Source organism: Photinus pyralis, unplaced genomic scaffold (assembly GCF_008802855.1).
Source record: "Photinus pyralis isolate 1611_PpyrPB1 unplaced genomic scaffold, Ppyr1.3 Ppyr1.4_unclustered_Scaffold6229, whole genome shotgun sequence".
Taxonomy (NCBI): domain Eukaryota; kingdom Metazoa; phylum Arthropoda; class Insecta; order Coleoptera; family Lampyridae; genus Photinus; species Photinus pyralis.
This window is the reverse complement of record NW_022171924.1, coordinates 7,081-32,243: the sequence shown is the minus strand read 5'-3', so window position 1 is coordinate 32,243 and position 25,163 is coordinate 7,081. Positions and strand designations below refer to the sequence as shown.

Here is a 25,163-nt window from a genome sequence, read left to right as displayed (position 1 = left end):
GTGATTAACTGAACTGGTGATTAATATCGAGACTTGCACCTCAATATTATTTAGTGTAAACAGGGGTGGTACACAGTCTCATGCACCAAGTTTCTAGACTTAGAAGCCCTCCAGGAAAACCAAGATATGTATTTCGAAAACTATCAGAAATAGGTATCAAACATTTTTACCAAAAGTTGAAGATTTTTGAAGGAAGGAGAAGATGACAGGTTCCATTTAACAAATTGCGATTTTTCAATTTTTTTATATGAAGTTTTGTAACTTTGGACCTACAAGGAAAACACCCTGTAAATTTATGTTTAATTGTATGAGGTAATATTTATATATTAACCATAAGTATAATAAAAAAAGTCGTGCAATTACACGTAAAATTTTAAAAAATGCATTTAAATATAAGGGATTCCATTACAAAAAATTTTACACACGTAAAATTTTAAAAAATGCATTTAAATATAAGGGATTCCATTACAAAAAATTTTACGTTTTTAGCGTTCTACTTTGTCAACTCCCCCTGTATAATTCAAAATATTTTTCAATGTGGAGAATATTTAACCATTTAACGATTTCTCTATCGAAAAATCTTATCTTCAAGCATTAAGTTACTCCGCGCAATCGTTGACTCACCCTGTACTATGATCTTCAAAGAAGAAAATCTCTGCCTAGTAGGTACCAGAATTGTAATAATAATTTTGTTAATCTAAGATTTTATCGGCGAGTGTTGCAAGCGTGGCATTTTTAATTAGAAAAATACCTCTTGATTTTCGTAAAAGGGAGCGGGGGGGGGGCTGCACATAAAAATATTGCAGATGACCCCAATGGTAAGCCACATATAAAACAGATCGAATTAGGCATGACTCATGCGGAGAACAATCTAGCTAGAACCATTGCGTTCCCGGCTTAATGCGCCACAATGGCACCGCCATGTTAGAATAAAATACAATTCTTACAGAACTGAAATACTTTGTCGGATTAGTAAAGATGATTTCGTGATGTTTGCTCCAATTATAATGTGTTACATTAATTTTCAGGCTTCACCGGCACTCAATGCGAGATAGACATTGACGAATGTAAAGATAGGCCATGCTTAAACGGAGGTACCTGCCACGATCTCATCAACTCTTTCAAATGTACGTGTGCTATCGGATTTGCTGGTGCTCGCTGCCAAGTGAACATAGACGATTGCATTTCGAACCCATGTCGCAACGGTGGCATTTGTCACGATTCTATTGCCGGATATACCTGCGAATGTCCTCCCGGTTTTACAGGTCTGTATTCATCATCTCATTCACCATGTACTAATTGTTGTTTAGGCGCATCATGCGAAATAAATATCAACGACTGTGCATCATCTCCTTGTCACCATGGGGAATGTCTCGATGGCGAAAACACCTTTACTTGCACCTGTCATCCGGGATATACGGGATTTTTGTGTCAATCTCAGATCAATGAGTGCGAGTCGAATCCATGTCAGTTTGGAGGAATCTGCCAAGATTTAGTCAACGGTTATCAATGTCTTTGCAAAGCCGGAACTTCGGGCCTAAATTGCGAAATTAACGTTAATGAGTGTTACAGCAATCCTTGTAGAAACAATGCGCGATGCATCGATGGGATCAACAGGTAATTTTAGTGTTTGCTTTATTTGCTAATAAAATACTTCAAAAAGGTTACCTTAACATGATTGATACGACACGTCATTAAGAACTGTGTTGGCCTTTTATTATGTAACTCTTCAATTTTGGTATTAATGAGTATTTGTGATTGATGGCTTTGTACAGACATGCTAATGATCCGAACTTATTAATCCACTTTCCTTCAGAAGTGAATTAAAAAGGTTATGAAGATCAGTAATGAATTTTTAATATGACACCATATTCTAATTCTCAATCTACTTCTTGTCAGTTTAATCACATTGTGCATAGATACAGAAAAAAATTAAATTAAAGATAATAATTAGAGAAACGGAGCACATCAACAGTAAAAAATTGCCTATGACTATTATAGTTACAGTTCCTGGTTTGTTATGTGTCTACATGAGTCTGGCAGAAGATTGTAGAGAATCGCTAAACCTTTTTGTTCGAAATACAATGCAGTTTCTATGAGTCTTATTTCTGAGTTTTGGGTAATCCAGTTTTTGAGTGTCTGAATTGGAGTGATTTAAGTTGGAGGGTTGGTTTTACCTGAAACTCATTTTCGAATGTCGTTTATTATTGCTACTAAACATGCTATTTGCCTTATTTTTCATGCTTACAGAAACAAAGTCGTTCTTGCGTAAGTTCCTTTAATCATTGTTAATTGTTATTATGTTAGAAGTGAATCTGTGAGGTCTATCGTAGAACCACATGCTAGATCAAAATTTCTTCAGTCCGTGTAAAAAATGAGTCGGAATGTTATTGTGACTTATTTAGGAAGCGCTTAGCGCGTTATTATAAGAGATAGTAAAAAAACTTTAAATACAAAAGTTGGGGGGTTTATCATAAATTGCTAGAAAATGTAAAGTAAAAAGACGCATATCGAAGTTAGTAAAAAATGCAAATTTGGTAAATTTTTAATGTTTAATGCCCTGTATATTTTTCAAATTTTGAATATATTATTTCTTTCTGATTTCAAAAATATATATGTTGACATTTGCTTTTTTGAAATATTTGCATTTTTTTATTTTTATAAATTTTGATTAATTTTGTTTATTCAAGATAAATATTAAAAAATTCGTTAATAAGCCGCTTGTGAGCAAGAGCAAGATGCACTTTCAAATTTGTTTTTTCGATGTTAATAGCCCTTGTGGACCAGTAAGTGATGTAGTTACGGAGCCTTTGTGACTCAGACAGAGCGCAAAAGTGCACTTTTTATTTTTTGAAAGTGAAAGTGCACTAAAAAATTTAAAGTTAGTCTAGGTTATTTCCAGGGTAAAAATAAGTTCAATAAAATCTAAAAATAATGAAGAAATCTTATTCAAAAAAATTATCCATATTTGGAACACAATGTGTTTATACTATTAGGAATTTCTTTTAATTCAAATAGAGAGATTAAGAAAATAAGAAGTACTTTCCTTGCAATTTTGTCATTATTTTCTTTAATCTCTCTATTCGAATTAAAAGAAATTCCTAATAATATAAACACAGTGTGTTCCAAATATGGCTAATTTTTTTGAGTGAGTCAATTGTGATAGGGAATTACAACCTTACATATGTAAAGGAATAAAGATATAGCATGTGAATTCTACGATTGCCATCTAATTTACTTTACTAATTATCCTACATTATTTTATTAATTTGTGTTAATTTTCCATGTAGTTTAATGCATGGTTTGATTTTTTTAATAATGATACGAACATGTCTTGACTCTGATATGCTATTTCCAGATACACCTGCGAATGTATACCCGGCTTCACAGGACAACATTGCGAAACAGATATAAATGAGTGCGCTTCAAATCCTTGCGCCAACGGTGGCGTATGCATTGATTTAATTAATGGCTTTCGTTGTGAGTGTCCACGCGGTTACTACGATGCAAGATGCCTAAGTGATGTCGACGAGTGTAAATCGAATCCTTGTAAGCACGGAGGAAGTTGTGAGGACGGGGTCAATCAGTTTATATGTCATTGTTTAGCGGGTAATATACGGAAATAATTTGTTAATATTGTCAATTAATATTCACCATTTAAGGTTATGGAGGCAAACAATGTGAAAATGATATTGATGAGTGTGCCTCGAACCCTTGTCAGCACGGAGGAGTTTGTCACGATCATCTGGCGTCGTACACATGCGAATGTCTGGCCGGCTACAGTGGGGTCAACTGTGAGACAAATATCGACGATTGCGCTATTAACCCATGTAAAAATGGAGGATCGTGTATTGATCAAGTGAACGATTATAAATGTGCCTGCGAACTTCCATACACTGGTCGAAATTGTCATGAAAAGTTAGATCCCTGCTCTCCTAATCGATGCAGACACAATGCGCGGTGCACTCCCAGTTCTAATTACTTGGATTTTGCCTGTTCCTGCAGTGTTGGATATACTGGTCGACTTTGTGAACAAGACGTCGATGAATGTGAAGTTTCGCAACCATGCAGAAACGGAGCCACTTGTCGTAACACCAATGGATCATACCAGTGCATATGTGCGAGAGGCTATGAAGGGCGTGATTGTACCGTAAATACTGATGATTGTGCTTCATGTGAGTATCCAAAAAAAAAATCATTCCGGTGCATGTCATTTGTTACAATTTTAGATCCTTGTCAAAATGGTGGTACCTGTTTGGACGATATCGGTGATTACATGTGCTTGTGTGTTAATGGTTTCGAAGGTAAACACTGCGATGTCGATATTGACGAATGTCTCTCAAATCCTTGCCTAAATGGCGCCACATGTAATCAGTATGTCGATTCCTACACGTGCACCTGTCCTCTCGGATTCTCTGGAATCAATTGCCAAACCAATGACGAAGACTGTACGGAAAGTAGTTGTATGAATGGTGGAACTTGTAATGATGGGATCAACTCGTACACTTGCACCTGCAAACCTGGGTAAGCTTCATATTATTTTTAAGTGAGTTTGGCTGTGTTTGTTGAGCAATTATGGTCATAAAGACACCTAAATTGAAAAAAAAAAATTAAATACTCCTGAGATATCAAGCTTGGTTTAAATAATCTGCGCTTTCTTTGGATTGAAGCGTCTGGTGAGTTAGATCCAAATAAATGTAACCAATATAACTATTTATGATTCTCACAAAAACTTTATTTTACAGAAATCGTACTGTAGTGTTCTATCATGCAGGCAAATCTGTTTTATTTAATTTGATAAACAAGCAAATTTATTTCCTACATAGTTTACATATTACATATGAATTTCCTTTTTAATTTCGTCCTTATCAAGTCACGAAAGTAATTCACTACACAAAGTACCTATCTGGAAAGGTGTATGACATCAGAGCCGTCCTTGGCAAATGCGAGGCCTGGAGCAAAATATTTTTGCGGGGGCCTTTTTTAAAATGAATGCCCGGTGTGGGGGGGGGGGTTATGGAATACACTCGGAGGAAGGGGGTCCTCCACCGAAAATTTTTGCAAAATTATACATGCAAAGTCGTCATTTTAAGCACTTTGAATGACTGTCACGCGGCGGAAGGGAGAGGAGGAGATCATGCAAGATGACTCACTCACCGGCGAGCACGAGGCTTTGCTCACGACTACTGACTATCTCGTATGAATGAGAATTTTGTTCGTAGGTTTTTTAATTACCTAATCAATAATAGTTGAACATATTGCGCGGGTAATCAGATAGATATTTTATATATTATATTATACACGGTTCTACGCTAACTTCACACTACAAGAACACGGAAATAAAGTCAACCCGGCAACGTTTAAAAATAGCCACCCGAATGACTATTCTTTCTAAAACTAAACAAGATCCCGCTTAAATTTGAAAAGTGGCACGTGATCAAACATCTAAGGCAGGGCCTCCTTACGTTAGTTGTAAACAACGCTATGATCTGAAGTACAGTAGGAAAGGAACGTAAAATAAAACACTCAAATTGTGAAAAGTTTGTTTAATAATGATCGTAATTATTATGACTGTAAAAGCTCGGAAATTTAAGTCCAAAATAAATTACATTGCAAAAATAAACTTTGAAAATGGTAGTTCACCGAATCAAAATAGAAATAGGCTGGGAAAAAAAGAACTTACCAATAAAAAAAACCAGCCGTCAAATTAATATCAAATTGTGTTGTAAAATTTATTGTTTGTAGATGTGAATGTGTAACATAAAATTATAACATCACAAAAAGTAGCATGTAGACTTCAAGAGGTAACAAATAGGTTAAAAACAAGTTTTGGGAATTATGGGTCAAGTAAACAGGTACCAAGATTCTAAGAAAGGGTGAAATACACAGGATGTGACTCATCTTTGGTGCAATAAAGTCCTTTTGTTAAAAGCAAGATGGAAAATTACATGGCATTGTCGGCAAATTTAACTAAAAACCAGATATGTGGAAATTATAGAATCGCCACTCATTTATCGCACATAGATTCTAAACTGAAGAGCTTTTATTAGCGTAATCCCGCCTCTGGTTCCGGGGTTTCGAAGATATGCACGGAATTAGGTACCCTAACTCAATTTTGACTACAGTTTTTACCACCCCCGTGACTGCTTCACTCACAGAGAAAAATGTTAATAACAAACGACAAGTCAGTACATACATCAAAGGAATCGGTAATTTCCACATATTAAAATAAAATTATCAAAACTTATATGAATGTAACTTCAGGGACAAGACCAAGTAATCAACATCAATAAACATAAATTAAGCAAGCATTACACCAAAAACGTAAACAATTACAAACAAAAGGATAACGGTATTAAACATGTCATTCTGCATTGCGGTTAAACCAAGTAAATTTCAAAAACAAAGATTGAAACACACAGAAAATATAAAATGCGGCATACAAAACACAAATACGATATAAAGAAATGCTTAAATTACTACCTGCATTAAATAACACAAAATAACAACAAACATGTATGGAGCGACGCGTGCACGACCGCCATTCAAGCGAAGATGCCAAATGTAACCCACGTTCGTGCTTTTCTAGATGGCGCAGGCAGCTTTTCCCCACCTAGAAATTGCATGGTTGCCAACTCTCAAAAATGTATGTATCATCGTAAGTTGTATATACAGCGTGGAACCTCTAATCATAATGAATGTTCAAAATGTTCACCATTAACTGCAAGGCAGTGGCATAACCTATCACAAAAAATTTGAAATAAAAATTAATTTCTTTTACACGGGTGCTGTGTTATGTCATTGAAAAGAGAAAAAAAATTTCTATCAAATGAGCTAATGAAAGTGTGTATTGCTACTTTAAAAAAAATCAATTATTTTTGGTTATTCATTTGTTTTCTGAAATAAAAACAATGGAATGCTACCTTATTATGGGAAATAAATTGTTAAACAACTTTCATATAGAAAAATCTTAACCGAGATATATACTATATCCTATTAATGGGCATCCTGTATATTTATATATTAAAATATTATTATATTATTTTCATTCAACCAAAACTTATATTTATTTTTTAACGAGAGTAAGGTCAGGAGCGCGAGGCCTGGAGCGGCTGCTCCACCCTATGGACGGCACTGTATGACATATGTGCCTTATTTATCTTTTATCGAAAAACGTTGCACCCATAGCATACGTTTGGGTATGCCAGCTATACAATGAGTTTTTACCTTCTTAAAGTAAATAAAGGAAAGCCTCCTTTATAAATTGAGAGTTATAGATGTGTCAAATGTTATTTGATTCGTAATGAAAATATGTAACCATTTTATATTAGGACATTTAAGGGCACAAACTGTTCTCTCTTTCTGAGTTAAATGGTAGAACAGTATTGAATATTATTTTGAACTAAACTTTGCCCATTTATTTGATGTAAATAAAATCCTTTATTATCCATCACGTTGTTATCCAAAATCGGTCAAAAACGTTTTATGCACCAATTTTATTGAGAAAAAAACTATTGCATGATGTACAAGAAATGATCCATAATATGCATTTTTGGTAACCAAAATATTTTACCCAAAAGATGTCAAAACCACTATTTATGCAATAATTTTCTTGGATAAAGGCGAGGAAAAGGTCAGTTTTTTTTGCGCAACGAATTATGGACCGTAGTGCTTGTGTCTTTATTATTACGTCCGTCTGCCAGTCCAACCACGCTCAGAATATAAACGTATCGTTTGCCTATGTAAGTGTGTTCCGCTGGCAATACCCACGTATAGTAGTGGTTTTGATTAACTTAAGCGAGTCTGAAACTTAAACTTGTAAACTTTAATCAGCACATGCTATCGCAAAGCATCGCCCTAATGGAGCTATATTTTAGGATTTAAATAAAATTAAAATCTTTTATTTCCTAACAACTTTAACAACAGGATGAAAAGTAAGTATTGTGGACAACTTTTTCCAAACAATTCATCAATGGTTCTGTCTTTTGCGACATGTATGATGTTAGAAAATAACGCACAAAAATTAGAAAAATATTACCATATGCTTGACTAGCTTATGTATTGGACTAAATTTAGATACCTTTAAATAACAAAACGTCAAAAATGAACAAACAGCAATGAGTAGGTGGTTAATAAGACACAAAAACACACTACATATGATTTGTTTCCTTACAACTATTGGTATTACGTGAGAAATAATTCTTAATTTTGTGAAATATGAATCACATGAGAGTTTTTTCGCCTGTATTTGATTAAAGTTGTAAGAAAGAGAAAAAAATAAGCTTTCTGACATATCACAGACCTATATTGCCATTTAAAAAATTCAAGATGGCGGTCGCGCTCACAAACTGTGCCAAAAAAAGTTGTTTTTACCTCAAAATATGTGAAATAATTTCTAATTATTTATTAATACAAAGGTTGATTTTGATTAAAAACCGTGCTATCATAGTAAATGTCTGTGATATCGAATTGCAGAATACCTAGTACTGGAACAACGCAGGGTGCAGTTAGAGCCATATCACACAAAAAAGACCTACATCAAGTTGTTCAATGTTTCGTTTTTATGATACATACAATCTCTCCCATTTAATGAAACAGGCACTGTGCATCCTGACAGCACATGGCATGCTCGATTTCATAAATTTTCTACAAATCACGAATTTCTCCATTTTTTTGTATATCAACCATATGCATATTTTATGTTGTCATATAGCAAATTGATTGCTCTTTTGAAATATCGTAAAAGAACAAAGGGCATTGCATTTGAAAAACACAAGATGCATCGATTTTTCGTTACACCGGAAGTGATACCGGAAGTCTGAATTTGCTATCAGATAGACAGTAATGTCACATATAAAATTATATTTGACAAATTTTTCGTATATCGCCAAATAAATGAGATATTGAGGTATAACAGCTTATGGGTTCCAAATATGCAACTATCAAAAATTAATTTTGGCATTCATTACACTGTTGCTAAAAATTGGTCAAACTCGTTATTTAGTTACCAATTATGTTGGGAAAAACACTAAACTCTATTCTATGATGCCCAAGAAGTAGCATTTTTTGTAATCAAAATATACCAATGCTTGATGACATGTATTTTTAGAGACTAACATATTTTTGATATTTTTGGTAAAAAATTGTCAAAATCGTTACTTATGTACAGATTTTTGTGGGAAAAAGACTTCAGGTGTTGTATTTATATCAGGGTAGGCATCTGTCATAAGAGATTTTAAAAAATGTAATATTTATTATAAAATGTGTTCTAAGTATTTCTTGTAATTTTTTGTAACAAAATACAACATGGCGCAGTCGAGGCAGTTAGTTTATTAAACTGAGCAAAGTTTTCAAGAAGTATAGGTTCCGAAACATCAAATAAGTGTATTGTTGAACGGCTGAACCTAATTATAAGAAGAAAAGCCGAAATGGAATTCAAACCTCCAGCTAATTTGTCACTACAGGGAAATTTAAGTGAAAACTGGCGTAAATTTAGACAAAATTTTGAAATTTACCTGAAAGCTTCCGATAAGTCAACAAAGGACGATGAAACAAAAATAGCCATTCAATTAAATATAATTGGTGAAGATGCTGTGGAAGTATACAACACCTTTACATTGTCCGAAACTGACATGGTGTCATTTCCAGCAGTATTAAAAGCTTTCGATGACCATTGTAGTCCCAAGAAAAATATCGTGTTTGAGCGTTTTAAATTTTTTAGTAGAGTGCAGCAAGAAGGAGAAGGGTTTGATCAGTTCTTAACTGATATCAAGAAATTATCCAAGTCCTGCGAATTTGGATTATTAAGTGATGAGATGGTCCGAGACAGAATTGTTTTAGGGATTTATGACAAGGTCATGCAGGAAAGATTGTTACGGGTAGAGGATCTTGATTTGGCAAAGGCTGTGAATTTATGTCGAGCTGCAGAAATTTCAAAATCTCAAGCTAGAAATTTGCAAGGGGCTTCAGTCGAAGTTGAGGTCATTAAGAAAAAGTCAGCAAACCGAAATTATAAGTCTGTTTCCAAAACGAGTAGTGAAAGGTTTGAATGTAGAAGATGTCAGACTGTTCATGGCGTTCGTGAATGTCCTGCCTTTTGGAGAAGCTGCAATAAATGTGGACAGTTAAATCATTTTGCAGTTTCCTGTCAAGTAAAAAATGTGAAGGTGCTACAAGAACAGGATGAGCAATCTGACGAGTTGGAGTTCACCATTAACAGCATTGGGGTAAGAAATCAGAACAAAAAGGTTTTGTCAATTAAGTCATGGTTTCAAAATGTAAACGTTGGTGATCATCATGTGCCTATTAAATTTATTAAACTAGACACTGGTGCAGATGTGAATGTCCTGTCGCGTAAAATGTTAAGTGAAGTAGGTGTTCCAGAGTCTCAGTTACAAAATACAAACATAATTTTGGAGGCATTTGGTGGTACTGTCTTAAAATCTCTTGGCATTGTTCCACTAAAAGTTCAGTGTAACAACGTTGAATTTACTGATAACTTCATAATTGTAGACAAAATTGTTTCTCCGTTATTAGGACTTGAGTCTTGTACTAAGTTAGATCTTATTGCACGCAAAGTAGATGCCTTGGGTAAGTTTATGACTAAGGATGAATTTATTAAGAATAATCTAGAATTATTTCAAGATCTGGGTAAGTTTAAGGATAAATGTGAAATCCAAATAAATAATGAAGCCATACCGGTCATTAACCCTCCTAGGGGTATTTGCTATTCGTGACAAATTAAAGGAAACCTTGATATCCTTAGAAAATAGAAAAATTATTTCAAAAGTTGATAAACCATCTGGTTGGGTTAATAATATCGTAATTGTTGAAAAGAAGGATGGCTCCTTAAGACTTTGTTTGGATCCTCGTGATTTAAATTTAGAAATTAAAAGACCCGCATATGTCCTTATTCCAACTCTTCAAGATATAATTGGAAACCTTAAAGGTAAAAAGTTTTTTACAGTGCTCGATTTAAAGGAAGGTTTTTGGCATGTAGAACTTACTGAAAAGTCTAGTGATCTTTGTACATTTGCTACGCACTTTGGTTGTTACAAATTTAATCGTTTGCCTTTTGGGCTTAATATGGCTCCAGAATATTTTCAAGCCATTAATGAAAGAATCTTTGGAAACTTGAAGGGTGTTCAAGTGTACATTGATGATCTCTTGATAGCTGCCGATTCCTCCGAGGAACATGATCAAATTTTAAATTCCGTGATCATAAGAGCTACTGCAAATGGAGTTAAATTTAATCCTAGCAAGGTTCAATTTAAGCAACCCTCAGTTAATTATTTTGGTCATATCTTTTCGGAGGATGGAATGTCAGTTGATCCAAACAGAATAGCAGCAATTAAAGGATTAAAAGATCCCACAAATGTAAAAGAACTGCAAAGTATTTTAGGAATGATAAATTATTTGCGACAGTTTATACCGAACTTAGCCGATATAACTTCTCCATTGCGTGAATTATTAAAACAAAAAGTTGAATTTAAATGGTTAACTGCACACTCGGTTGTGATACATAAAATTAAAAACATAATTTCTAATGCTCCAGTGTTAGCTAACTTTGATGCATTTAAAAAAATCACCATACAAGCCGATGCATCCAAAGATGGTCTGGGGCGCTGTCTTCTTCAGGATGACAAACCTATTTCATTTGCTTCTCGTAGTTTGAGTTCTAGTGAGAAAAATTATTCCCAAATAGAGAAGGAGCTTCTCGCTATTGTTTTTGCAGTAAACAAGTTTCATATCTTCATTTATGGTCGCGAAATAAAGGTAAATACTGATCACAAACCTTTGGTAACTCTAATGAATAAAAAAATTGGAGATATCGCCTCATCGCGTTTGCAAAGAATGAGAATAAAATTACTTAAATATAAAATAGTGTTAAATTTCTTGCCAGGAAAATATATGTTTATTGCCGACTTGCTTTCACGATTTTACCTAAATTTTCCAGAGAGCGAAGGTGATGATCAATGGATTTCTGAAACTGTTCATACTTTAAGCAAAAATTTAAATATTTCAGATGCTAAAAGGTTGGAATTTATACAGGCTACTGCCAATGATCCAGTTTTGTCAAAGGTAATGTTCTATATTATAAATGGCTGGCCTAAAAGTAATGAACTAATGGACGGTTCAATTAAATACTATTATAAGTTTCAAGCAGAATTATCTGTCGAAGATGGCTTGTTATTTATAAACCACCGATTAATAGTCCCGGATAAACTTAGATTCTATATTTTACGGCTTCTTCATGAACCTCATTTTGGTACTGTTAAGACCAAACAACGTGCTAGACAAATTGTATTTTGGCCAGGCATGTCAAGCAACATACAGAATATGATATCTAATTGTTATGTTTGTGAACGTTACCAAAATGCTAAACAAAGGGATTTATTGATTCCACATGAGATACCAAATATACCATTTTATAAAATAGCTTGTGATATAATGGATTATGCAGGTAATAGCTATCTTATTGTACAAGATTATTTCTCGAAATGGCTCGAGATCATTCTATTAAAAAACAAAACCTCACCAGAAATTATTAAACACCTCAAAATATTGTTCGCGACGTTTGGTATTCCCAACAGAGTAATTTGTGACAATATGCCTTTTTCTTCCTTTGAATGCAAGAACTTTTCCAAAGAGTGGAATTTCCAGTTTTGCACAAGTTCTCCTAAATATCCACGCAGTAATGGTCAAGCAGAACGTGCAGTTCAAACTGCTAAACAAATGTTCAAGAAATGTTCTCACGACAATATTGATATCCACCTCGCATTATTGGAGTTTAGAAATACTCCCGTTTCGGGTATTGGTATATCGCCAAGTCAAATGCTCATGAACAGACTAACCAGAACCAAGCTTCCTATTCACACACAATTACTAAAACCCGTAATTCCTAAAGATGCACATAAAAAACTTTTAGCCAAACAGGAATATTTTAAACGAAATCACGATAAAAGTGCAAAAAATTTTAACCAAAATTTGAAAACAGGTGATAATGTTCTTATAAAAGACCAGTTTTGGGAAAAAGGACAAGTAGTTGGTAATCATTCCACTCCTAGATCTTTTAATGTAATTAATAATAAGAACAATGTTGTTAGAAGAAACTTTAGCCAACTAAAACCAACTAATACAAAATTTGAAATTAACAACTCATCAAACTGCTCAAATGATCATGATCAAACTCAAAATATGGATCGTTCTTCTGATAACACCGCTGATAATAACTTAGAAACTATTAACAATCAAACCACCTGTGAAATTGATCCTTCAAATGACCCAATTCCTGATTCTAATATTAAACAAAACAACAGTGGTCGGATTGTTAAATTACCGAATAAGTTTAAAGATTATTTTATGTAATCTCATAATAATGTTTTGTTTTAAGTTTGTTTTGATTTGTTTGTTTTAGAAAAAAAAAAAAAAGGAAGATGTTGTATTTATATCAGGGTAGGCATCTGTCATAAGAGATTTCAAAATGTAATATTTATTATAAAATGTGTTCTAAGTATTTCTTGTAATTTTTTGTAACAAAATACAACATCAGGTTCAGATAGGTGTCTCTTTTATTTTATACGGGGAGGTAAAAATACAGATTACTAATCAGAAATAAGGTGTATACATGCATAATCTTTATTGTTCCACAAACAGACGATGATGTGTAAAGAATGAAAATTTGGAAGATGGAAAGTGCTTGCTTGCTTAATTTTTAATAGCAGCACATCTGGCACCCATAAGTTTCTATATATCGAAAACTTGAAGTTGATACAAGGTCTTGGGACTGAGTATAGTGCGGAACGACGGACGGAAAAGTGAGGACATAACTTTCGTGGGTTGCTCTAAAACTCACTGTATAGCTGGTGCTCACAAACGTATGCTACAGTGCTACGTTTTTCGATATCGAGATAAGGACAAAACTAAAAAGCAAGGATTATGAATATTTTCAAATCCTCTGTTTCTGTTTCAAAATAAATAGGTTGCAATCACAGGCAGGTATAATAAAACAGCTACAAGATAGGGACATATGTAAGATAGGTAAACCGTGTCAATTAGGAAATAAATAAAATAGATTTATCTGTATGATGAAATACTGCGGTATGTGTACTGATTGGTTTTTGTAAAATAAAGTTTAGATGAGAATCTTAAATAATGATATTGGTTACTTTTAGTTTGGATTTAACTCACCAAACGCTTTAATCCAAAGAAAGCGAAACCTATATAACTAAGCATGATATATCTGGAGTGTTTAAATCTGTGATCACGCCTTGCTATGTTACTGTAGTACCTATTAGATTCTAACTAAAAGTTTATTTCAGGTACAGAGTAAAGTCTGTACCACAATGAATTGATTCAATTAAAATTCTTACTTATTTGTTCTTTCTTTGTACAGCTACACCGGTTCAAATTGTCAAAATCGCATTAACTTGTGCGACAGCTCTCCATGTCTTAACGGCGCCAACTGTCAGGATCATATCTCCCATTACACTTGCCACTGTCCCTATGGCTATGCGGGAAAGGATTGCGCCGAATACGTCGACTGGTGCATAACGAATCCTTGCGAAAATGGAGCTACCTGCAGGCAAATCAAAAATCAATATCAGTGCCTTTGCGCGCCCGGTTGGACCGGGAAGGTGTGCGATGTCGAAATGGTCAGCTGTAAAGATGCGGCGTTACGAAAAGGTTTGTCCACGCCCTTTTTTTTGTTTGTGTTTCCTAATTGTTCAACATGTCTAGGTGTTGCTCCCAAATTACTTTGTAACAATGGCACTTGCGAAGACATTGGTAATTCTCATCGTTGCCACTGCCTCGAGGGTTACGCCGGGTCGTACTGTCAAAAAGAAATAAACGAATGCGAATCTGCTCCTTGTCAAAATGGCGCGACTTGTAAAGATCTAATCGGCGCATACGCGTGCCACTGCACCAAGGGTTTTCAAGGTCAAAATTGTGAGTTGAACGTTGACGATTGTAAGCCGAATCCTTGCCAGAATGGGGGAACCTGTCACGATTTGGTCGACAGTTTCCAATGTTCCTGCCCGCCTGGAACTTTGGGTTACATTTGTGAAATCAATATTGACGATTGCCGACCGGGTGCTTGCCACAATAACGGCACTTGCATGGATAGAGTTGGAGGATTCGAGTGTAAGTGTCCGGCCGGATTTGTCGGTCCTAGGTGTGAAGGTGACATTAACGAGTGCCTATCCAACCCTTGCGCTACACCCGGAACTTTGGATTGTGTACAACTCATCAATGATTATCACTGCAACTGTAAAGCTGGATACATGGGAAGGCATTGCGAGGTGAAGGTTAATTTTTGCGCAAACTCTCCATGTCAAAATGGTGGTGTTTGCACGGCGGTACACGCACGACATCGATGTACGTGCCCGGATGGTTTCTACGGTAAAAATTGCGAGTTTAGTGGTTACGATTGTGATTCAGACCCTTGTCAGAATGGCGGACTGTGTCGAATTTCGGATGGTGGGGGTTATGTTTGTGAATGTCTCGAAGGAACCACCGGTACAAATTGTGAAATTGATTCTTTGAACGAATGTAATAGCAATCCCTGTCGACATCCTGACGCAATTTGCCAGGATAAGTTAGGCGACTACGCATGTTACTGCCCGCCGAAACATACAGGCAAGAATTGCGAAATTTACGATCGTAATTCCCCAGGAGGTTTGGGAACCATTGTCGTTTCGCGAAAGGATGTCAATACATTTTATGCGAAAGATTTGGAATTGCAAAGAAAACAATGTGTGAAGAACAACTGCTCGTCAAAGCGAGGTAATTTCAGATGTGACGAAGAATGTAACACGTATGCTTGTGATTTTGATGGGAACGACTGTTCGTTGGGTATAAATCCGTGGGTAAATTGCACTGCACCAATTAAATGCTGGGAGGTTTTTATGGACGGGAATTGTGATAAGGAGTGCAACAACCCACAGTGTTTATTTGACGGGCGCGATTGCGAAAAATCACTGCAACCTTGTAATCCAGTTTACGACGCCTATTGTCAAAAACATTACGCAAACGGCCACTGCGATTACGGGTGTAATAACGCTGAATGTAATTGGGACGGATTAGATTGTGATCGAAAACCACCAGAAATAGCTGAGGGAATTATCGTTATGATTGTGCTAATGGATATGCAGGCATTCAAACAGAATTTGGTCGCTTTCTTGAGGGACACCAGTTATCAGTTACGGACGACGGTGCGAGTGAAAAAAGATCAGCTTGGAAATGACATGATTTATCCCTGGACGGGAACGTCGACAACAAATCTTCAAGATACTTATTATGGCCAAAAACACAGTGTGATATTTTCAGAACAGTACGGAAATGCTGGGGTTAAAGTTTACTTGGAAATCGACAACCGAAAATGTACCTCTTTATCTGATTCAGATTACTGCTTCCAATCTGCAAATGCAGCTGCCGAGTTTCTGGCGGCTAAAGCTTCTAGACACACACTTTCCCAGTCATTCCCAATCTATAAAGTCACTGGTGTTAATGCTCCTATAGAAGATGGTGGAGAAACTCCCACGAACGCCAAGTATGTGATAATAGGAATTTTGCTAATGTTCTTAGTGGGCGCGGTCATTGGAGTTATTGTCACCACTCAAAGAAAACGCGCATCTGGAATTACATGGTTTCCAGAAGGCTTCCTCAGAACTAACTCCGGGACAAGACGAAGGTCGCGTCGCCGAGGACCAGATGGTCAAGAAATGCGCGATCTGAATAAAAACCCATCCATAGCATGTATGGATCTTGACTTAAATTCGCACGGCGGACATATGGGACATGCCCAACAGTGGTCGGATGATGAATCTGATATGCACCAACCGAAACGCATGCGCGTGTTAGAAGCAGGATACGCGAGCGATCATACTGCAATTACCGACTATGAGGAGGCGGAGCCACGAACTTGGGGCCAGCAGCATTTGGAGGCGGCCGATCTAAGACCCCCAGCTTCTATGCTAACACCTCCTCAAAATACCGACATTAGCGACATAAACGCCAGAGGTCCTTGTGGAATGACGCCAATTATGGTGGCAGCTGTACGCGGTGGAGGTATTGATACTGGAGAAGACGAGGAAGATGATACAGCAGGAAACGTTATACAAGATCTTGTAGCTCAAGGCGCCGAGCTCAACGCCACCATGGATAAAACCGGCGAAACGTCCTTACATTTGGCCGCACGATACGCCAGAGCAGATGCTGCAAAACGACTGTTGGACGCTGGTGCGGACGCGAATGCTCAAGATAACACTGGTCGTACCCCTCTACATGCCGCGGTTGCCGCCGATGCCGTTGGAGTTTTCCAAATTCTCCTTCGGAATCGAGCTACTAACCTTAATGCACGCATGCACGAAGGTACCACACCTCTAATTCTTGCTGCCCGATTAGCTATAGAGGGTATGGTACAAGATCTAATTAGCGCAGAAGCAGACATAAATGCCGCGGACAATTCGGGTAAAACGGCGCTGCACTGGGCGGCCGCAGTAAACAATGTAGAAGCGGTTAATATTCTTCTCGCACATGGTGCTAATAGGGACGCTCAAGACGATAAGGTAGTACGAGAAATGAAACTTTGCATGTGGTTATCCTAACATTGTTCTTTTCTAGGACGAAACTCCACTCTTCTTAGCTGCCAGGGAAGGCTCTTACCAAGCGTGTAAAGCACTTTTGGAAGCATACGCAAATAGGGAAATAACGGATCATATGGATAGATTACCGAGAGATGTCGCTAGTGAACGGTTGCATCACGATATTGTTAGGCTTCTCGAGGAGCACATTCCTAGAAGTCCCCAGATGGTTAATGTGGTTCAAAGCAATTCGATGCTAAGTAAGTTGTTTTTTATTTTATTATTTACGACTCCAAAATTGCTATAGTGGGGAATGTAGGGAACTGACGATCATCTGGTAGTTACTAGGTTTACAGTTTGTTCTGATTAACCATGTGCCACTGCCCACTCCACTCATGTCAGCAGTTTCAGATCTATAATCACAAGGTGGATGATGTCTCAAAGATCTCTCTACCTGTGATCTATCTTTAAAGGGTCTAGTGGATTTACTTGGAGGCTTGTTTCTTGGATGTGCCTTCATTAGATCTGTTATGACCGGATTTCATGCTCTTATGCATTACATAAATATTGTATGCAGTTCAAAATAAGGCAATAATTTACACAAAAATGAATCATCAGATTAGCTGTATTCATTTCAAGTGATTTAACTAAGTTAAATCAGTTGAAGTGATTGCACTTTGTTTTTTTCGTTTACAATCAGTTCCCCCCACTACGGACCAAGTGAACAGAAATCACTATTATCTGATTGCGGGAAAAGTTGGTACAGTTAAATCACTTCAATTAACATAACCTCAGAAAACTGGATACATAACCTCCCAGGCTGTTTGTTTATTTTTTATCGGACATTTAAGAACTGTTTATGGGTAGTGTACCTGTCGAATGCCACCTGAATCAGTTTCCTATACAACTAAAGTTCATACTTTTTCGTTCAACGTGTCACATATTTAATAATACTAATAATAATGCTTATTTACGGAAAAATTTCATTGTACAAAGTTAGACATTAAATATTAACAAGAATTCTTTTAATATGAATTCTAAATGAATAGAATGAGCAAGATTTAAACAATATTACCACTAAAAAACTATAATAAACCAATCCATTTCTTTTTAGGTTATGTTAAGTAATAACAAACACCAAACTGTCAGAAGTCGTGTTTTCTTCAAGTGATTTAACTGACTGATTTTAGTGAAACTGATTGTGATTTATAAATCACCAGAAACGAATACGCCTATCAGCGCAAAGCAAATAGTGCCTATTTTGCATTTTTGGGGTTTTTGTGCATATTTAAGATAGATTAGCATTTTATTAATTTTTTGACCCATTTTTTTTTACAAAACAAGTTTCCAGTGGTACTAATTGCAACAATCATATTTTTATTTTTAAATTATAAACAAATAATACATCAAATAAAACAAAAATTATAAGATAGAAACAGAACAAAAGAAAACAATAAAAATAGAAAAAAATAAAAAGAAAAAAAACCAAAAGAAAAAAGGAATAAAAAATAAATGATCTCGTAAATGATATACAAAAAAAATATGGCGCCCAAGTTTGTTAAATTATAAAACGGCAGCGGTGTTCAATTAGCATTAATTTATAATGCAAGCAGATTTTCAAGTTCAACAAGTGAGATGACGAATGTTGCCTGGGGAAAATGTTGAACATTTAAATGTAGAATCTTGTCTGATACCTCAACTAAAGTACGCTCCAATTACTCGTTTCGATACGGAAAGATGCTTCTCTGTGTATAACCATGTACTAAGTAACAGGCGCACAAATTTTAAGATGGATCACTTGGAACAATACTTAATCATTGTTTTAAAATACAGCTTATGTTTAAAAAGGTCGAATTAAAAAAGTTGGAATAATTTTTTGTGCATTATTTAATTTTTCATGCATATCTTCATGCTTTTTTGCCATATTTTTTGTGCATATATGTATACAGGCGTTTTTTTTCATTTTAAGCATTAGGATCTTGGAAACCGTAAGACATAGAGATTCGGTTAAATGAGGAAAGAGTTGTAGTTTTAAGAGCATATTCAAGATATGCTTTTGTTTTTTTAAAAAAATCCACAGTTTACTAGATATGAGCGAAAAACATATTTAGTGATTTTTCATTTAACTGTTGTAGGATGGTTAGTATTAATTTTCGAGTTATTATTAGCAAACATACATTTTTTTAATGGGAATCATAGTTGGCTGTGACATTTTTAAATAGTGCATTTTTTTCTGTTTACAATGATATAAGGTTCATTGTACTTACTTCGACAGATAAACATGATACAGACCTGTTTGTATTATTAAGAGTAGTAAAAACAGATTTTGCCATGGGAAACATTTTTGTTCATTTAATTACTGTCTATTATAATATTTAACTTGCAGTTAGTTGTGCGGCGGAGCACCGTTATGTTAAAACCAGAGTAAATTACGTCGTGTTTCCAAATCTAACCCATCCTACATATCTTGAAATTCATTTGGTAGAAAATGAAGATAACATTGGCCTGTCCAATTTTCGTCGTAAATGAAAGGTACCTATCTTACTAGATATTGTTTTCCATGGCCAACTCTGTTTGCTTACCTCTCAATAATACGAAAATTACTGCAGGGCGTTTATTTATTAAAGTACATTTAGCAAGCCTGATATCGTTATAAAGAGAAAAATTTGTCCTTTTTAAAAATGTCAAAGCCAACTATGACTACCATTTAAAAAAATTAAAGTTTGTATTATAACTCAAAAATTGTAAGATCTAAAAATAAATTAGTATGTTCATCATGTTGAACATTAAAATGTCTAAAACTTTTATTCGTGTCATTTTATTGTATTTCTGATAATAACGATTCTACAACAGTTATATGAAAAATCACTAAATCTGTTTTTCGCTCATATCTAGTGAACTGTGGATTTTTTCAAAACACAAAAGCATATCTTAAATAAGCTCTTAAAACGACAACTCTTTCCTCCTTTAACCGAATCCATATGTCTTGTGGTTTCCGAGATCCCAGTGCTTAAAATGAAAAAAAACTCACCCTGTATGTGCATTTTTGACGTGTTTTCATATGCATATAAGTCCGGTCCCTAGTTATGAGGTATGGCATTCCTATTGAACGTCAGTAGATCTTTGGTCCTTATTGATAATAAATTGTATTTTCTAAGGTTCATTAGTCATTAACCAACTAGTTCAGAGCTGAAAAAATTAAAGGCTTGATATCACTGAACTATAATTATACTGGAACGCGCGATCCGGGAGAGAGGGCGACAAGGGGGATTGCTGTCCTACTCTCGCGCATGCTTATTTGATATGTTTTGAATTTATATTAATGACAGTGACAGAAATCTCGCTTGCAATATCTCTCTCGGTGCGTCCAGTGTAATTATAGTTCAGTGCTTGAGATCTCTCACAACGGTTGATTCGTTTAGGCTATATATTCTTTGGTATGATCACCGACTAAAGTAATGATAATCGGAAGCTTACGCCACTTACTATAATGCATAAAATCTGGTTTTACCCAATTTTGGTAATTATACCTACTGTAGCGTTTATATCAAGGCAGTGACGAAAAAACGCTGAAGTAAAGACGACATGCAGTCCATCCCACCCGAGTCACCGCCGTAAACCTTATCTTCAACGTTGCCATTTTAGATAGTGTTGGTTGGTTGCCTAAGTGGCAGTAAGCTTCCGATTATCATAACTTTAATCGGTGATCGTACCTTGTCACAACTTATCATATTATGGTTGAAGGCCACCCAGTTTCTTTAAATACTTTACTTTCCCTGAATAAAACTGAGAAGATACAAGGGAAATAACAGTGAAATCAAATCAACAAAAGAAATAATGGTTTATTCTAGTCGATATTAAAATAAAATTGTCTCTAAAAATGGATAGCATATCCCCAGATACAAAATACTCCTCCAATATTCAAAATGATCGATTAAAATTGACTCAAAACTCTTATGCCCGGTTTCACGAAGGATGATTAAGGATAATTCAATGATTAAAAATATTAGAATGTTAGCCACCTTCACGAACTTATAAATTAAGATGGACTGCTAATGCTAAATTAACAAATGGCACCTACATGGGGGCCGCCATGATGTGCACTCACTTGGCGCGAAATTCAAATCAACTAATAAACAAGCATAAACCTCACGTTTTCTAAATAAATTACTGTGACACATGTCATTTTCCAAGGCTGCAATAGTCTCAAAACTTGAGCACTAGGAAAATTCTCCTAGAAAATAACTGAAATGTGCACATCATGGCGGCGCTCATGCTAGGGCCATTTCTACCTCTATGCAACTGTTTGATCAGCAGTTCATCTTAATTTATAAGTTCGTGGCCACCTTTGATTATATGCCCATTTGTTTCCCATTCTAATATTTTGAATCGGTGATTAACCTTAATCATTGTTTGTGAAACTGAGCATTAGCCAATTAAACATCCAAAACCCCCCAATTCAACAATGATCGCATACAAATTACAGGGCAGAATACACAAAAGTCTCCCCACACAATATGACAACACTTAATAATTGTTTCGATATAGAAAACGCAAAGAAAAAGAGAAATCTTACCTGTGGGTAAATGGCTGAAGGAGCTCTCCACGTTGACGTTGCAATGATCACCTAAAACAAATCAAAAGAGAAAGGAAATCCACGCATCTAACCTGTGTGTCTACAGGTGATAGAAAAGCTTCTTATTTAATATACAATCCACCTTAAGGAAATTGACACACCATTTGCTGAGAATGAATGGAATTTCCCAATCCCAGCGCGTCAAATTTGCGTGAATAAACTTTGTATCGATAGGTGGAGCCCTCTTATCAAACTGCTTTAGATGCTACAGGGGTTCTCCAACAAGTAATAATACCTCGATTCTGCCCACAATCTTTGTAGCTCTTCCTTTTATGCCTAAGCCTATGCATACCAAATTTGGTTCCAATTGGTTTAGCTGGAAATGCGAGTACAGACAGACAGATCGACCGAGATCATCAATATTTTGTTTGATTCGGATTCCTGGTGCTCTAAAACGTGTATTTCTTTTAAAAAAGTAGAGGATCGTTTTTTACCCCAATGTAATACTTCCCTTATTAACGTGCTGGTAAAAACGCCAAAGGTAATGTGTTGGTGGGCCCAAGGATTGAACCCGGCACCATCCTCTTGTAGGCTAGTGTCCTTGTGTTCATATCAATCATTCGTTTAGTCTCAAGTTATGTTTTGATGAAATCACCCTGCAGAAAATTGTCTCCATCTTAGTAAAAATAAATAAGTAGTCACTACTCCAGGTAATTGTACATTTGTTGTACCTTATTAATTTTATGAATCAAATAATAATAATAATAAATTGTTACAGCATCCTCAAATGGACAGATGATTCAGCAGCCCACCGTTATAGTTGCTAAAAGACAGAAATCGAAGAGGCCAAGTAAGATGGGTCACAATGGACCTTTAGATCCGGCAAGTCCAGAAATAGAAGGTGCAAACACTGGAGGGAGTATAAGACGTAAACCTAGTATAAAGAAATGTCAGAAAAAGGGCATAAATAGCGTAAACCACACTGAAATTCCGCACAGCATCGATTCTGTCAATTCCACACTTAGTCCTGTGGAATCACCCATGACCAATAATTCGCTGCCCAGCCCTTACGATACGGGTTCGATTTATTCCAACATGGGAATGGCGTCTGCCTTAGAAGGATTAATAAGTAATAAACAACCACCAAGTTATGAAGATGTCATAAAAACCAATCAGTCCATTCATAATCTTCTAAACTTGGAAAATTATGGGCCTTTCACACTATCAAATTTCCAAGATCAGCTAATCTTACAAAGGCAGTTACAACCAAATACGCTTAGTCCTCCTTACTCCAACCAATCGCCACCCCATTCGGTTCAATCAAACATGTCATTGTCACCTCAAGCATATAACGGATCTCCTTCGCCTGCAAAATCGCGTCCGTCTTTACCGACAAGCCCGACCCACATAGCTGCAATGAGAGCCGCCACCCAGCAAAAGCACGGCGGAGTGCCACAAACTCAAAATCTCCCGATGGGTTTCGATTTTAGCCAAGCGGGACTCGAGTTATCCCTAGCGTACACGTCCGCGCAGCCGCACAGCGTCACGCCGCCCACGTTGCATCCGCAGCAGTTTCAACAGAATTACTTTCTAACGCCTCCATCTCAACATTCCGATATTACTCCGCAGCATTTAGGACCGGACAACTTCCCCACGCCCAGTCCGGAAAGTCCGGGCCACTGGTCGTCGAGCTCTCCCCACTCGTGTGTATCCGATTGGTCGGAAAATATCACCAGCCCGAATACATACCACACCTCCGGACATCAGACAAATAAAGGTGTCGACGCCGTTTATATTTGAGAGTCGAGGACACTAAAGTCCTGTTTAGGTTAAGCTATTCCCCTAACATGACATATTCTAAGATCTCATTTGCATTTCGAAAATAGTATATCGGAAAAACTGTCGAATGGCGGCAAATGTACCGTGTACATTTGCGTAGTAGAATATGTTTGGTAATGGCAATATTAACCTTAACCAGAATGACGCCAATGTTTTAAATAAAAATTTATTTGTAACTTATCACGTGCCTTGACACTTGTTAAAAATGTTGTAATTTTAATGTAATATGTATTTACAAAATGCCCTGTAAATAGTTATTTTAATATTGTTAGCTATATCTCTTTTTAATGCAAGATACTGGTTTTATATAGTTAAGAGGTAGAATACACTATCGCCAAAATTTCAAAAATCAACTACAAAAGTGTCTTACATGTCTGTGATTTTTAAGTAATTTATGTTTTTAACATCCTTGCTAAAGGTAACAGTAGCTTTATAAGTTTTAATTTAAATAGCCACTGTCTTGTAGGTGGCCACTGATAAGGTTAAAGGTGGTGGTATCTGGTATTCTAAATTTTATGCTAAAGATTTATCACAAACAGACAGTTATATAACTGAATGTTAAAAATTAGGAATTTAAAATATCGTTTGAGAAATTGTGTTAAATTAAAATGTCTTTGGCAGAATACCACCACCTTTAACCTTATCCGTGTGACCGCCTACAAGAAAGTAGACATATACAAGTAGATTTTCATTATTGTACATTCACAAAAATCATTTGAAAAATTTTAGTACGTTTTTTATTGTAAAAAGTACTGATTTTAGGTAACTTCTTTTAATTAGTCTTACACTCTTATTATTTACATTTAAGTTTTAATCATTTAGTTTACATGTCGCATGCTTACAGAGTAAACGAGAATATTTTACTTGTAGACTTAGTTAATATTACATCCGTGTACTATATACTTTGGATAAATAAACTGATTTTATAGATTTCTTTGCTTTAGTTCCTTTAAAGTAGCTATTTTATCTTTAACATCCCATGCCTTCTTTTTACTAAGAGCTCATTATCCTTCATAACAAAAGGATGTGTTTTTCTGTAAAAAAAAAGCGATATTTACGATTAAGATTTTACCACGTCCAGTAGAAGTATGGCAAGATAGAATGACAGAATGCTTTTATTTTAATTTATTTAAGCTACAACAATAAATTCTCGTTTAAATATT

General features: G+C 35.8%; 1 protein-coding gene across 1 annotated transcript; it reads left to right on the top strand.

Annotated features, from left to right (window-relative positions):
• The first annotated feature begins 910 nt into the window (after positions 1 to 910).
• On the top strand, positions 911 to 24,737 carry LOC116182610 (neurogenic locus Notch protein-like). The gene is made up of 10 exons (XM_031503155.1): positions 911 to 923; positions 1,029 to 1,265; positions 1,311 to 1,617; positions 3,359 to 3,609; positions 3,663 to 4,175; positions 4,230 to 4,524; positions 14,396 to 14,685; positions 14,740 to 17,570; positions 17,626 to 17,845; positions 22,940 to 24,737. The coding sequence occupies exons 1-10, from the start codon at positions 911 to 913 to the stop codon at positions 23,959 to 23,961; spliced, it is 5,979 nt and encodes a 1,992-aa protein (XP_031359015.1). The 3' UTR covers positions 23,962 to 24,737.
• The last annotated feature ends 426 nt before the right edge of the window (positions 24,738 to 25,163 follow it).

What these genes read in the sequence shown, in the direction of transcription:
- LOC116182610 (XM_031503155.1), top strand. An exon ending in TGCATCGATGGGATCAACAG is followed by an intron (nt 1,618 to 3,358) that starts GTAATTTTAGTG and finishes TGCTATTTCCAG; the next exon opens with ATACACCTGCGAATGTATAC. An exon ending in TATATGTCATTGTTTAGCGG is followed by an intron (nt 3,610 to 3,662) that starts GTAATATACGGA and finishes TCACCATTTAAG; the next exon opens with GTTATGGAGGCAAACAATGT.